This window comes from Pyrus communis, chromosome 11 (genome assembly GCF_963583255.1).
Source record: "Pyrus communis chromosome 11, drPyrComm1.1, whole genome shotgun sequence".
NCBI lineage: Eukaryota > Viridiplantae > Streptophyta > Magnoliopsida > Rosales > Rosaceae > Pyrus > Pyrus communis.
Window position 1 is genome coordinate 22,871,953 of NC_084813.1, and position 14,172 is coordinate 22,886,124.

General features: G+C 38.7%; 1 protein-coding gene and 1 pseudogene across 1 annotated transcript; one reads left to right on the top strand and one right to left on the bottom strand.

Moving 5' to 3' along the window:
• Nucleotides 1-1,200: 1,200 nt before the first annotated feature.
• LOC137709235 (receptor-like protein kinase FERONIA) lies at nucleotides 1,201-7,469 on the top strand (annotated as a pseudogene).
• A 119-nt stretch (nucleotides 7,470-7,588) lies between these two features.
• LOC137749504 (uncharacterized) lies at nucleotides 7,589-10,559 on the bottom strand. Its single transcript, XM_068489602.1, has 8 exons — nucleotides 10,384-10,559; nucleotides 10,093-10,305; nucleotides 9,865-10,003; nucleotides 9,335-9,485; nucleotides 9,138-9,247; nucleotides 8,958-9,055; nucleotides 7,964-8,033; nucleotides 7,589-7,819 (listed from the first exon to the last, which is right to left on the bottom strand). The coding sequence occupies exons 1-8, from the start codon at nucleotides 10,542-10,544 to the stop codon at nucleotides 7,730-7,732; spliced, it is 1,032 nt and encodes a 343-aa protein (XP_068345703.1). The 5' UTR covers nucleotides 10,545-10,559; the 3' UTR covers nucleotides 7,589-7,729.
• Between the last annotated feature and the right edge of the window lie 3,613 nt (nucleotides 10,560-14,172).

Sequence of the window (14,172 nt, forward strand, 5' to 3'; positions counted from 1 at the left end):
CGACTTGGCTTTGATACCAATTGTTGAATAAGAAGAGTATCCAAGATAACTCTAATGATCCCAAGAAGAAGAAAATAGAGCACACTCTCAAAGAAAGCTCACAAAACAAACTAATTAGCAAAGCTTTTCTTATTTAGCTCTAGGCTTTGTTTTTCCTTGGATGATATACAATGCTTGGGGACTTGGGTATTTATAGCAAACCAAATGAAAGCTACACCACACACTTAATTAAACTAAGATTATTTACTACCCCACAAAACCCATTAATTGCACCTAATTTTTTCCACTCAACCATACCTAACATTGCCTAACTTTGCAATTGTAAGCAATTACATCATCAAACTAGATATGGACTTGAGCTTTAGATTGGGTTGTGGATTACTTATTGTTTTGGGTTGACATTGATTCTCAACAGTCTTCTATCATTTCTACAGAAGACTTTGAACAAACGATGCAACGGGCATTTGAAACAGGCAACTTTTGCTACCGCGTTTTCTCCCGTGATCAATCCAAAAAACCATGATGTCAAATTATGGGCCAAAAACTAAATGACTTTAAAGTCTTTGATGATCATAATGTACGGACAAGGCACAACAATTTTGCCGAAACCTATTGCAGATTTTAAACCTTTTTTTTTTTTTTGGGAGAAATTTTTCTCTATATCTGAATAAGTTGATATACCCATCCATTGCAAATTTCTGTCGAAAGCGATCAATATCGATATTTCTATAAATTTGCATATCGATATTTTAAACATTGATTTAAAGTACATAAACAAAGATTTGACGAAATGACTTATGCACACCTTTTTTCTTTCTTACACTCTTTTTTTTTTCTTTCTAGTCATTCGTTTAGACAAATCAAAAGAAAAATTAATGGCTATAAGTAAGACAAATTGTGCAAAAGTAAAAAATAATGTACAAAAATCACTTTCGAATCCCAATTGAATTGCATGCATGCCAAAGACTTAATTGATAATTCGTCAAGCCCACTGCCTACGCAAGAAAGAATGTTGATCCGAGAATCTTTCCTTTTGGAGCAGAAGCAGCCAAAACTTGACTTGAAAGTCTGATAAACTTAAATCTCAAGATTTTGCAATGACAGACACAAACAAAAACACATGACATATTTATAAACAAGAGCTAAGTGTATTCATGCAAACAATCCAACCAACAAATAAACACCTTTATAGAATTTACCATGACGAGACCAATTTTCATCTCTCATCTTTACCTTTCCTTGTTTCTGCACTTGATCATTGCCACCACATTCGTTGCCGGCAATCTGCCACCTATCTACACTTCGGCAGAAGATATCACTGTTAAATGTGGCTATTCCGGGCCACTTATTTAATCAAGGCTTATTATTTTAACATCCCATGTATTGTTAAATAAACCTCACATACATAATACATCCTAACTTTTTCAATTAAAAATTATCTTAATGCACCTCACATACTTCCTCGTAATACCCTCCCACCCCACATATCAACATACATCTTATATTTTCTACCTACACCCAACATTCTTCACATCTTCTTATACTCAGTCACAATCAAGATCAAAGGAAGATGACTCTGTCGAAGGTGGCAGAGGAGGTAAATAAGCTGAGGTTTAATGACAAGAATTTGAAGAGTAAAAGCAGCAAAGGAAAGGAGAACAATTAGAGGTCTCTTGTAACGTAAATGGCACTAGGACTTTGCCCAGATTGGCAAAACGTGGCTGAATGTTGATGTAGCTTCTTTGCATTTTCAGATGTATGAAAAAAAAAAACATCTTTATTTATTGGTGTTGAATTGCAGAACAGAAGTTATGTTTAGCCATTTTATTACTATTCTCTATTCGTTAAATTGGGGTTATGCAGTGTGATGACATGTGAGCAGTTAATAGATAAATTAATAAAAAATTTAATGAAAGTTTGACATTGCAACGAATTGATAACTTGATATATAACCTTTTTTTTTTTAAAAGACAACGAGTGGCAAGTTACGATTATCCATTCTTTCGAAGGCTAGGAAGTGATATATACCATTTCAATGATTAAAAAAATGAGATATGCATAACAATCGTACAAAATTGAAGTAGTAAAATATAATTTATTCATAATATAATATAAATAGAACTTTCTAGCTCATTTACTCCACCGACATATACCAACAATACGTCGGGTGCGTGGAGGAAAAAGTATGGAAACTGCTCCCGGTCATTCTTCAGGGCACGGGTTTTTTTTTCTCTTTACACAAAGACTCTGGGTAGACTTGTTATTAGGCAAGACATTAAAGTGGTCATTTACAAGCAAACATTGCGATAGGCAGTGTAAACGGCTTCGTTAAGAGACTCCAAATTCCAGTGAGAAAATGAGTCACCCTTTCTATGTTTTTCTTAAAATCATGGAGAACCCCAACGGCGAACACCGTAATAAGATTCTCACTCCTCTTCTCCTTCCCCTTTTTATCCATATGATAACCATGTGCATGGCCGGGGACTCGCCGCCAATCTACCATCCGTCTGAACAAATCACCCTTCAATGTGGCTCTTCCGGTTTCCAATTTAGCGAAAACTACGACCGACCGTGGTATGGAGATATGCACTCAGAACCTTTTCCATTCAAATTCCAAGCAGCTGTTAACAAATCCATATCCAAGGAAGTAAATTTCACCACGCCTTACAGCACAGCAAGGCTTTCCCGCTTTGAATTTACCTACACATTTCCACTCCCTTCCGGCCCAAAGTTCATCCGCTTGTATTTCTACCCAGCTTCGTACGCCCCCAACTTCGACCGGTCCCAAGCCCTCTTCTCAGTTGAAGCCTGCGGTTTTACCCTTCTCCACGACTTCAACACTTCAGCCACGGCTGATGCTTCTGGCTTGGATACCATATACAGAGAGTTCTGCCTCCACACTGAGTCAGGACAGACTTTGAATATCACGTTCACTCCAAGCAAAACAAGCCCAGATGCCTACGCGTTTATCAATGGGATTGAAATTATCTCCATGCCCCCACATCTTTACTACACTTCACCCCAGAGCCCAGTTGGGGTTGCTTATGTAGGCAGCGAAAACACGTTTCGCATTGAGAACAGCACTGCTCTGGAGATGGTGTACCGAATCAATATCGGTTACGAAACGAGGATCTCTTCCGATCTGGACACTGGTATGTACCGCAATTGGGATGGTTCGGCAGATGAGTACAACTACCTAGACGATTTAAGTAGGAAGTATAGTGTTTTACCGCTTAACATTAGCGTTCAGCTTAACTTTTCTAAAATACCAGCGTACTCTGCTCCGAAAGAAGTTTACCAAACCGGCCGCTCAATGGACACCGTAAGCAACAACCACAATCTCACCTGGGAATTCCCTGTGGATTCAATATTTCCTTACTTGGTTAGGCTTCATTTTTGTGAGTTTAATAGTGATGTTACCACGCCCGGAGAACGGGGATTTAACATCAACATCGCCAATCAATCCGCTGAGAAAATGGCGGATATAATCGAGTGGACTGGTGGAAATGGAAGACCAGTGTACAGAGACTACCATGTGTTCATGTTAGGGAACCCAGCAATCCCGAAGAAAGTCAATCTCTTTTTTGCACTGGAAGCGGATTGGTATCATGGGTACAGTGAGGCAATCTTGAACGGACTCGAAATGTTCAAACTCAGTGCAAACCGGAATCTCGCTGGACCAAGCCCTGACCCACCTCCTATAGCCCCAGCAAAGGGGACACCATCAAAACCTAGCACCAGATCAAGAACTCCTTTGCTTGCCACGGTTGTTGGTGTAGCTTGCGGAATACTTGGACTTTCTGTCCTTGGGTTCTTGGTTTGTAGGCGGCGGCGGAAAGTCAAAGGCACTGCCACAGATGGCTCATCATCTTTACCAACACATTTGTGTCGTTACTTTTCACTGGCGGAGATCAAAGCCGCCACCCAAAACTTCAGCCAGAGTTTCATTGTTGGTGTTGGCGGCTTCGATCAAGTGTACAAAGGGCATATCGACGGCGGTGCCACTCCCGTTGCTATCAAACTGCTGAAACCCGAGTCATCGCAAGGAGCCCGCAAGTTCAAGACGGAAATCGAGCTGCTCTCACAACTCAGACACCGCCATTTGGTGTCTCTCATTGGGTATTGTACTGATAAAAATGAGATGATTTTTGTGGACAATTTTATGTATATATCATGTATAAAATAGTTTACAAGATCAACCATAAATAGGAGAGGAATACAAGAAAGAAAGTGGAGGAATGGTGCGGACAGGGATGGCAGCTCAGCAAGCATGAGTGAAGACCTGACCTCCACTATCTCTAACTTAAACTAATACCTAGCTTTACATGATGAGGGAATATTGCTCTTAAATAAGCCTAAAGTAAACAAACAAGTAGCTAACCCTAGCCGAAAGTAAGATGACAATGAGTTGTTATCCATCACCAACTAAACAATGACAACTAGACAAACCCTACCACCAATAATAATAGATACTTCAATACTCCCCCTCAAGCTGGATCGAGAGTTCTTCTGGATCCAAGCTTGAAGAGAAGACGATCAAGTTGTGCAGAAGGCAGAAGCTTGGTGAACACATCGGCAAGTTGATCACTGGAACGAACAAATATAGTTTGTAATAGCTTGGACTGAACTTGGTTGCGAACGAAATGACAGTCAACCTCGATGTGCTTTGTGCGTTCATGGAAGACGGGGTTGGCAGCAATATGCATTGCTGCTTGATTGTCACAGTGAAGAAGAATTGGTTTGGAGGAGATGATTTCAAGATCACGTAGCAACCTCTTTAGCCAAATTAGTTCGCATGCAGTCGATGCCATTGCACGGTACTCAGCTTCTGCGCTTGACCGAGCTACAACAGATTGCTTTTTGCTCTTCCACGTAACGAGGTTACCACCAACAAGAGTGCAGTAACCAGTTGTGGATTTGCGATCAAGGACATTGCCTGCCCAATCAGAGTCTGTGTATCCTTCAATGGTGAAGTGTCCGTTGTTTTGCATGAAAATCCCAGTAGATATTGAGCTTTTCAAGTATCGAAGGATCCTTTTAACTAGTTGCAAATGCTTCTGGCTTGGATACCATGTACAGAGAGTTCTGCCTCCACATTGAGTCAGGACAGCCTTTGAATATCACGTTCACTCCAAGCAAAACAAGCCCAGATGCCTACGCGTTTATCAATGGGATTGAAATTCTCTCCATGCCCCCGTATCTTTACTACACTTCACCCCAAAGCCCAGTCGGGGTTGCTTATGTAGGCAGCGAAAACACGTTTCGCATTGAGAACAACACTGCTCTGGAGATGGTGTACCGAATCAATATTGGTTACGAAACGAGGATCTCTTCCGATCTGGACACTGGTATGTACCGCAATTGGGATGGTTCGGCAGATGAGTACAACTACCTAGACGATTTAAGTAGGAAGTATAGTGTTTTACCGCTAAACATTAGCGTTCAGCTTAACTTTTCTAAAATACCAGCATACTCTGCTCCGAAAGAAGTTTACCAAACCGGCCGCTCAATGGACACCGTAAGCAACAACCACAATCTCACCTGGGAATTCCCTGTGGATTCAATGTTTGCTTACTTGGTTAGGATTCATTTTTGTGAGTTTAATAGTGATGTTACCATGCCCGGAGAACGGGGATTTAACATCTACATCGCCAATCAATCCGCTGAGAAAATGGTGGATATAATCGAGTGGACTGGTGGAAATGGAAGACCAGTGTACAGAGACTACCATGTGTTCATGTTGGGGAACCCTGCAATCCCGAAGAAAGTCAATCTCTTTCTTGCACTGGAAGCGGATTGGTATCATGGGTACAGTGAGGCAATCTTGAACGGACTCGAAATGTTCAAACTCAGTACAAACCGGAATCTCGCTGGACCAAGCCCTGACTCACCTCCTATAGCCCCAGCAAAGGGGACACCATCAAAACCTAGCACCAGATCAAGAACTCCTTTGCTTGCCACGGTTGTCGGTGTAGCTTGCGGAATACTTGGACTTTCTGTCCTTGGGTTCTTGGTTTTTAGGCGGCGGCGGAAAGTCAAGGCACTGCCTCAGATGGGTCATCATCTTTACCAACACATTTGTGTCGTTACTTTTCACTGGCGGAGATCAAAGCCACCACCCAAAACTTCAGCCAGAGTTTCATTGTTGGTGTTGGCGGCTTCGATCACGTGTACAAAGGGCATATCGACGGCGTTGCCACTCCCGTTGCTATCAAACGGCTGAAACCCGAGTCATCGCAAGGAGCCTGCAAGTTCAAGACGGAAATCGAGCTGCTCTCACAACTCAGACACCGCCATTTGGTGTCTCTTATTGGGTATTGTACTGATAAAAACGAGATGATTTTAGTGTACGATTACATGGCACGTGGTACCCTCGCTGATCACCTCTACCACACCGACAATCCACCTCTCTCCTGGGGACAACGACTCCAAATTTGCATTAGCGCCGCGTGCGAGGGTTGCGCTACCTTCACAGCGATGCCCAGGGCACTATCATCCACTGTGATGTGAAGAGCACAAACATTTTATTGGATGAGAAATGGGTGGCCAAGGTTTCGGATTTCGGATTGTCAAAAGTGGGCACGGCTACCATGTCCAAGACCCACATCAGCACGGTCGTGAAAGGCAGTTTTGGGTATCTAGACGGAATACTACCGACGTCAACAACTGACGGTGAAGTCCGACGTGTACTCATTCGGTGTAGTGTTGTGTGAAGTATTGTGCGCAAGACCAACTGTGGTGCATGCAGTGGAGACGAGGCAAATGAACTTGGCTGAGTGGACCAAGAGTTGTCACCGCAATGGGGAACTTGATCAAATCATTGATCCGAACATGAAGGGTAAGATTGAAACCGAGTGTTTGAACAAGTATGTGGAAATTGCTATGAGTTGCATCAATGATAGTGGGATGGAAAGGCCGTCAATGAATGACGTTGTTAGGGGGCTTGAGTTTGCATTGCAACAACATCAGAACTGCGGTGAAAGGAACAACGAGGATGCCTTTGCTACCGTGCCAGGTTGCACTACGAATGAATCCGTTCAGTGCATATCTAAGACGATCTTCTCAGAGATCAACGATCCGAATGGGAGATGATGAGCAACATTAGAGTAATCTGGCTAGACTTAAAGGCTATGGGTAAGCCTGACCATGATATGAGTATGTTTTTTCTTATATACTGTGTTTGAACCCAATTAAATGCTGAATCACTTGCAGTGCCTGCCATTGCGTTATATTGCAGAACTATTTCTACAAATTGACTGCACTTACGACCACACAATAGCGGGAGAAACTTAAAAGTGCTTCTAGATAGAAGCGTTTTCTAAACAAGCACATGCCAAGTGCTTCTCAAAAAAGCACTCCCAAGCATTTTTCCAAGAAACACACTGATTTTAGTAAAACCTTGTGTATTTTTGATAAAAGCACTTGTCAACAAAAGTACTTACAAAAACAGTTTCATACGATCCCCAATTTGGCTGGAATATGCTCCATTACAACTTCCGGATAAGAGAATTTTCCTGTTAAACGTAACAAAAGTTACTACTGATATAAGCAGTAGATCATCATTTCGCAAGAGTACAATGATATACCATTTGTAACCAACACGAGACTATTTTCCTGTCAAAATTTTCAAAACATTTGATCCAATTCCAAAATAGCGGGGAATCAATAACACTCATTCGTTCAAACTCTCGTAAGTCAATCAAGCACCTACATTAAGATCCGCAAGTTTCTACCGAATAACTAAGCCTTGCACTGCCTGTGATCCATCATCAGCTATCCTGTTAGCTCGAATGGTGCTGATAACGTTTGCAATATTACCCTGACAATGAGAAACTCTGTCAAGATACGATTATATAATGAAGATTTATGGACAATGCAATACAAAGGGTGGTTTGTTATACTGTAGCAATGAATCGGTTCTTAGTGGTCAGTTAAAAATGAAAAAGCAGTTGAAGTTACTTACCCTCCAAGTTGCTAACTTTGTTCTTAGTGTAAGCCATTGTTCTTCCCCAAATACTCTCTCAGTACAGCAGCTGTAGATGAAAGTGTTTGAAATGGTACCAGGCATCCTGATAGATTTAATAATCTTAGTAAAGATTGAAACTTTTTCTACAGATTGTTTTTAATGAATCTGTGATTTTTGAGAGAGAATAAGAAGGAGAGGAAGAGTCTGTATATTTCCTATATTTTCGAGAATGAAATTACAAAGGCTATATGCCCCTCAACTTGGTCAAAAACCTAATCCTACATTTTAGGGATCTAGTACTCTTCTCCGGCCACTAAGGGCTCTGGAGGATATCATCCATCCATCTGGACGGGGATGAGAATGCATAGTACGACTAAATAAAACAAAAATACCAGCTGTGAACTTTCTAACAATGGAAAATGAAACTAGCCGTTGCAATTCAAACTCAACGGCTCCTTTCTAAAATTGGCAAGTTGTTCATCTCTTGATTCTCAGCTTCCTCTCGATTTGAACTGCAGGATTAACTTCTGCAGATTGATCTTAATGCTAGTAGGCAACTTAATTCTCAACAGCCTCTCCTAAGCTGCTTACTGGCTTCACTCCTAACTTCATCCTCAGATAATTGAATCGATCTTTGGGCAAGGCTTTAGTAAATATGTCTGCCAACTGCTCTTCACTTCTGCAATACTTCACATCAATGGATCCTTGCTGCAATGCTTCTCGAATAAAATGATATTTCCTGTTTATGTGTCTGGTTCTCTGATGAAAGACTGGATTTTTGACCATTGATATTGCTGACATGTTATCACAAAACAATGGTGTTGCCTCAGCTTGTAATTCACCAAAATCATCCAACACAAATCTTAGCCAGATGGCTTGTAATTCTCAACAGAAAGGCCAATTCAGTTCAAGAACAAAGAAGCCTAAAAGAATGAATAAACAACTATATGCATCTTTGTGTGTACGCAGAAGGTACGAAACACAAACTAACCTCACAATCACCACTTGATTCATCTGGTCCATTTTACAGTCCATCAACTTAGCAGTTATTCCCTTTACCGCCCAAAGTTCAACTTCGTCATCATTAATCTGCCAAAAAGAAGTGCATAAGCATAATTAACCATGATGTCAGTTTTAAACTTCTAGAACCAGAAAGGTAAGCCAACCTAACCTGAAGAGTATCCCTGATAGCACCGTAAGGAATCCGTCCAGATTCATCAGAACCAAGATCCATCAAGGAAATCAACCTCATCTTAGTTATGCAGTCTTCATGGACAAGACCTATAACATTTCAGAAAGCATAATTTAGACAAACAGAAAAATGTATATAATCCGAAGAAAACCCAGTCAGATGAAACTAAACTTTACCGTAGCTTTTCAGTAAATCAGAATTTGCAGCCTGAAACTCCAAGTAAGCATCCAGCCTCTGAGTCAGAAAGATCTTCAAAAGCTGATATGCCAATGCATGCTTAGCATCCTTCTCCAGTTGCTCTACAGCAGGCAAATTTAGCAAATCACACTGCAGCATAACAAACCAACACATCAGTTATCTAAATGCCTAATGGAAGGGGGGAATATGATCATCAGAGCCAACTGCCAAAAACCAGTTGTTTTGAAGTGATGAAATTAAGCCAGCACTCCGTCATGTTTATACAGATATTATATGTAACTGCAGAGGAAGCATAGTAGCTTCTTCAAAATGCCAGAAACACAATAATATTTATAAATTACTTTATAAGAGTTGATTCTAAACTACAACACAATTAACCGGGTCCACCACATAATAGAATTTTTTAACAAAAAAAAAAAACATATTTTGTAAATGAGGATGAACAGTCACCAAAGAGAAACATGGACTCAAAAAAATTTTGAAATTCCACAAGATCCTACAAATATACCTGAAACATGTCTGGGGCCTTCACAAATTCCACAATTGTACGTATAGCTTCCTCTTTGGCTTCACTCAACGTATGCACATCTTCGCCAGAAAATGTCGCCAAGTACTTGGTCAGGAATTTGAAAGACTCCTTTGCCAAGCTGAAAATACAACAGAAAATATAATTAACTGTTCTTAAAACAAATCGAGGAAAGACATGTACATATAGAAATAAGATTACAAAGCATACTTTTTGTGTTCTTTCAGAACATTAGCGATGGTCAGAAATAACTGCCTATGATCAGAGATCTCAATACTCCACTCTTTCAAAAAACTTTCCACATTTTTGAATGAAGGGATGACATGTTCAGTGACCTTCCCATGGATAGCCAAATTAAGAGCACTCAAGTAGACTAAGAACCGGCTATATGGGTTCTCCAGTAGGTTGTACAGATTGAACAAACTGTAAACAAAACAAAAACGGTCAGAAGTACATTCAAAATAATAAAAAGCTAAAGTCATGATCACAATGGTATCATACATCTTTAAGCGCAATGCAAGCTTGTCGGTTGGTTTTTGAGTAATCTTTGAGGATATAAGTTTTGCCATCTCCAGTGCTTCATCTGGACTTTCAGACTTTGTAACAACATTGCAGATAACAGTGAATATGCACTCAAGATCTAGAAGGAAAAAAAAATTCATGAATTTGTTATGATGAACATTGACAAAACCATTAAGATGGCATTTAATTGTCGTTACTAATTGAATGAGTTGATGCTAAGTCCATATCATCCAAAATTGTTAATAAGAACATTTTAAAGAATATTATGAATTTCAATTTCTACAATGGTAGAATCTACATAACTGACCAAAAACACATGCAGAATTTTGAAGTAATTAGACTAAGGAACTTCAAGCAAACATTGATACAATAGTGGATGAACGAGAATTGGAAGAAAAACATTTGCCCAATGTTTTTGTCACCGCAAACCCAAGTTTCGGATTCGTAAGCATTACAATTAAAACTGAGTTTCGAGATTAAGCACGTAGTACGCAATAAAGGACTAAAATTTTGTGGAGATTAGTTTATCTTCTTCAAATCATTGCGACTTGAGTTTAAATCATAATATAGATTAGTATAAAATATCGTTTGTACAAGCTGAAAGGAATACGCTTCTTTCTCTTTTCTTGTTCAGTCTCTATTTATTTGGCTAAATAGCCAAAATTGTCCATGAGATTAGAATAACTCATTACTTAGGTTCCTGAGATTGAAAATCAATAGAAATAGTTCCTGAGATTGTCCTACATCCATCATTTTGGTTCTTCTGTTAAAAACTCTTTGGGTAATTTTCAAAACTTCGTAACTCAATCGTTTCTTAACTAAATTCGACCCATAATTTATCAAAATTATGGGTCTTTTCTGATCCGTGTTTGATTTGGATGTGGGTTGTTTGGAATCTGATTGGGCTTTTGATTGGGTTGATTTGATATGGTCCATTTAGCCCTATGGGAATGTGGATACCAACTAGCCTACAGAGTTTGAGAAAGGTGTGAGGTTCATTTGACAATTGGGTTTTGGGTTGGAACTGCGTAAGACTATCAAGATCGTTATGTCTTTCATACTGTGTTGGAACTTGAAACTTATTCAACAAGAAATTTTTTGACTTAGGACCGTTATAGTTATGGTCGCTTCTCACTAGAGTTTTAATTGCCGGCTCCCATGTCATTAGGTCACTAGCTTTCTTGACCTTTCGACACAGGACATGCATTAACCCCCATACATGGTTTACGATTTGCGGATTCCATACAATATAAAGCGAAGTTCAAGTTACTGATTACAATATTAATTACAAAACACTTATGTTGATCAACAATATGTTATAAATTAGGAAATGAGAAATGACACAACTTAGAAACATGACCTACGATTACTGTGGCATTTTTTGTAATATTATTTGAAAAGAACAGATTGTGATCAATAACAAGGTAACTAATTGATCGGTCAAACAAATGGTGGATTGCTTAGTAGATAGAGCTTTTCTCTTCAACCCACTAATTTTCGAGTTTAAATTTTCTCCCATAGTTCAAAAAATTCAGTGCAAATTATCTTCTTGTTTGTCAAAAAAAAAGGATTTATCAGTAACTAAGTATTTCTCTCTAGTTTATACCGAGGTTAGTAAAAGGAAATTACCTACGATTACAATGCTTGATTAATACATTAATTGATTGAGATAAAACTCTAATTCAACCACCAAATATGACAATGGCTATCGATGCAGCAATATCATAAGTTACGATTTGGATACTGGAAGATGTCAGACGTCCTGGTTCATTAGACCGGAGCTCAAAGCCTTGGTCGATAAAATTCCTAACGAGTTTGACAGCTTCGAAGGTGGGCTTCAACTCTCCGTTGCCTGAATTTTTATTCAAAGAAATCGGAGACAACATACCTGCTGAGATGCTGAAGGAAAATTTCCGAACTGATGGTGCACAGTTCCTCCGATTCCCAATGCCTTAAGTGATTAGGGTTGATTTGGAGTTGCGATGCTTTAAAAAAAAAATAGCTTACTAAAAATTTTGGAACATTAAATATGAGAAGCATGATTTGGAAAAATTTTGGAACATTAAATATGAGAAGCATGATTTGGAGTTGCGATGCTTTAAAAAAAAATAGCTTACTAAAAATTTTGGAACATTAAATATGAGAAGCATAGAAACGCGCAAGCAAAGTCTACCATACTTCTCAACAAAAAAATAAAAAAACGTTTTTTTATTTTATTTTTAAAGCATGATGATCAATTTTAATCATTCAACACGCTTATAACAATTTTATACAAAAGTTTATCAGACACTTAGACACTATTTTTTTAGTTAAAAGTAATTTTACAAAATAAGTTTATCAGACACTCAACAACTTTACTTTATAGTTGTTTATCTTTGCAACTAAATTCATGAAGGGCCATTTCTATTTCGTGCGTAGCCACCCAAACCAGATCAAGTTTGTTCTTACTTGGAGGCCTCAAACCAGATCAGGTTCGTTCATCTGCATCCAAATGCAGCCTTCCATCCGTGGGAGCAAAAGCATGGTCCAAAATTCCATTTGCCCCGTCGAATGAGATACCGTCTCCATGATCACGACGTTGAAAGCTAATCTTCACGTCTTCTGGCGAGGCTAACCCAACCTCTTGAAATTTGAATTTGGAAACCTCAAGCTCCCGACAGATTACAAAAAAATATTTGTGGCCATTTGTCTCTCAGAACACTACTCAAAATGGATATGGAAAGTATATTTTCCACTCCTTTCCTTTAATTATTTATGCTAATGTGTTTTGAGAGTAGATTCATGGTTTAAAATGTTTCACATTAATAAATAATGGTTCATATTGTTGTATAATATATAGGGTGGTGCCTAAACCTATATTAATTTTTGTCTTTTGATTTTTTCAATTCATTCGACCCAATGGCTAAGAAAAAATAAGATGGAGTGTGTATGGGTACATCACCCAATATCTATTGTGCATCTCATTCATGAATCGCATAATTATCACTAATTTTTAACTAGTAGAAGTTTAACCATAAATTTTAGTAAAACACTAGTCTTCTTGTAACATGTTGGCTTTATATTACTTCCATTTCAAAACAGATAAACATAAATTCTACGAAGACAATGTGCTTTTTGGCTTTTTGGTTATATAAATTATACACCATGTCAACATAAACTTAGCTAGGCAAAAGCTCAATGCCTCAACTGATTGAGGATATCCCCTAATATTATTGTAGCCAAACTATATTATATTAGGATGGTCGAGTATATTAAGTATTAATTTGTTCAAGTACCTTATAAGAATAGTGTATGTCAGTCGTCTATGCGCACTTAGAATCAATCGTCTATGCGCACTTAGAATCAATAATACATGTAAATTGCAAAATGCATCAATGCTAACAAAAATTTGTGCGCGTATTAACATCATCTTACCTCAAAAATCACATTGTAAAGACACATGCTTGTTAAAATGACGTATAACAACTCATACCTGGATACCATTTGACGGGTTGGTTGTTACTTGATAGTGATCAGACTTTTCTACCTAGCATTTTTCATAAGACTATATAACAAGTTAACAACACAATCTCTACTTCTTGTTTGGAAAAGTATACAAGCAAATCACTATGCATAAAGACTAGTGGCAAAGACTTTGGATTTTTCGTCTACTACCCCTTGTATCAAGTCTATTAACTTTACTCTTGATGATTGAGACGTGCAGCCAAATATTTGACATTCAAATCTCTGGCCGGTATTGTTTGTCTGGAGTGCGCTGCATCTTTTTAG

What these genes read in the sequence shown, in the direction of transcription:
- LOC137749504 (XM_068489602.1), bottom strand. Translation starts at nt 10,544, where the DNA reads ATGAATTTTTTTTTCCTTCTAGATCTTGAGTGCATATTCACTGTTATC. An exon ending in TGATTTACTGAAAAGCTACG is followed by an intron (nt 9,248 to 9,334) that starts GTAAAGTTTAGT and finishes GAAATGTTATAG; the next exon opens with GTCTTGTCCATGAAGACTGC. An exon ending in CTATCAGGGATACTCTTCAG is followed by an intron (nt 9,056 to 9,137) that starts GTTAGGTTGGCT and finishes TCTTTTTGGCAG; the next exon opens with ATTAATGATGACGAAGTTGA.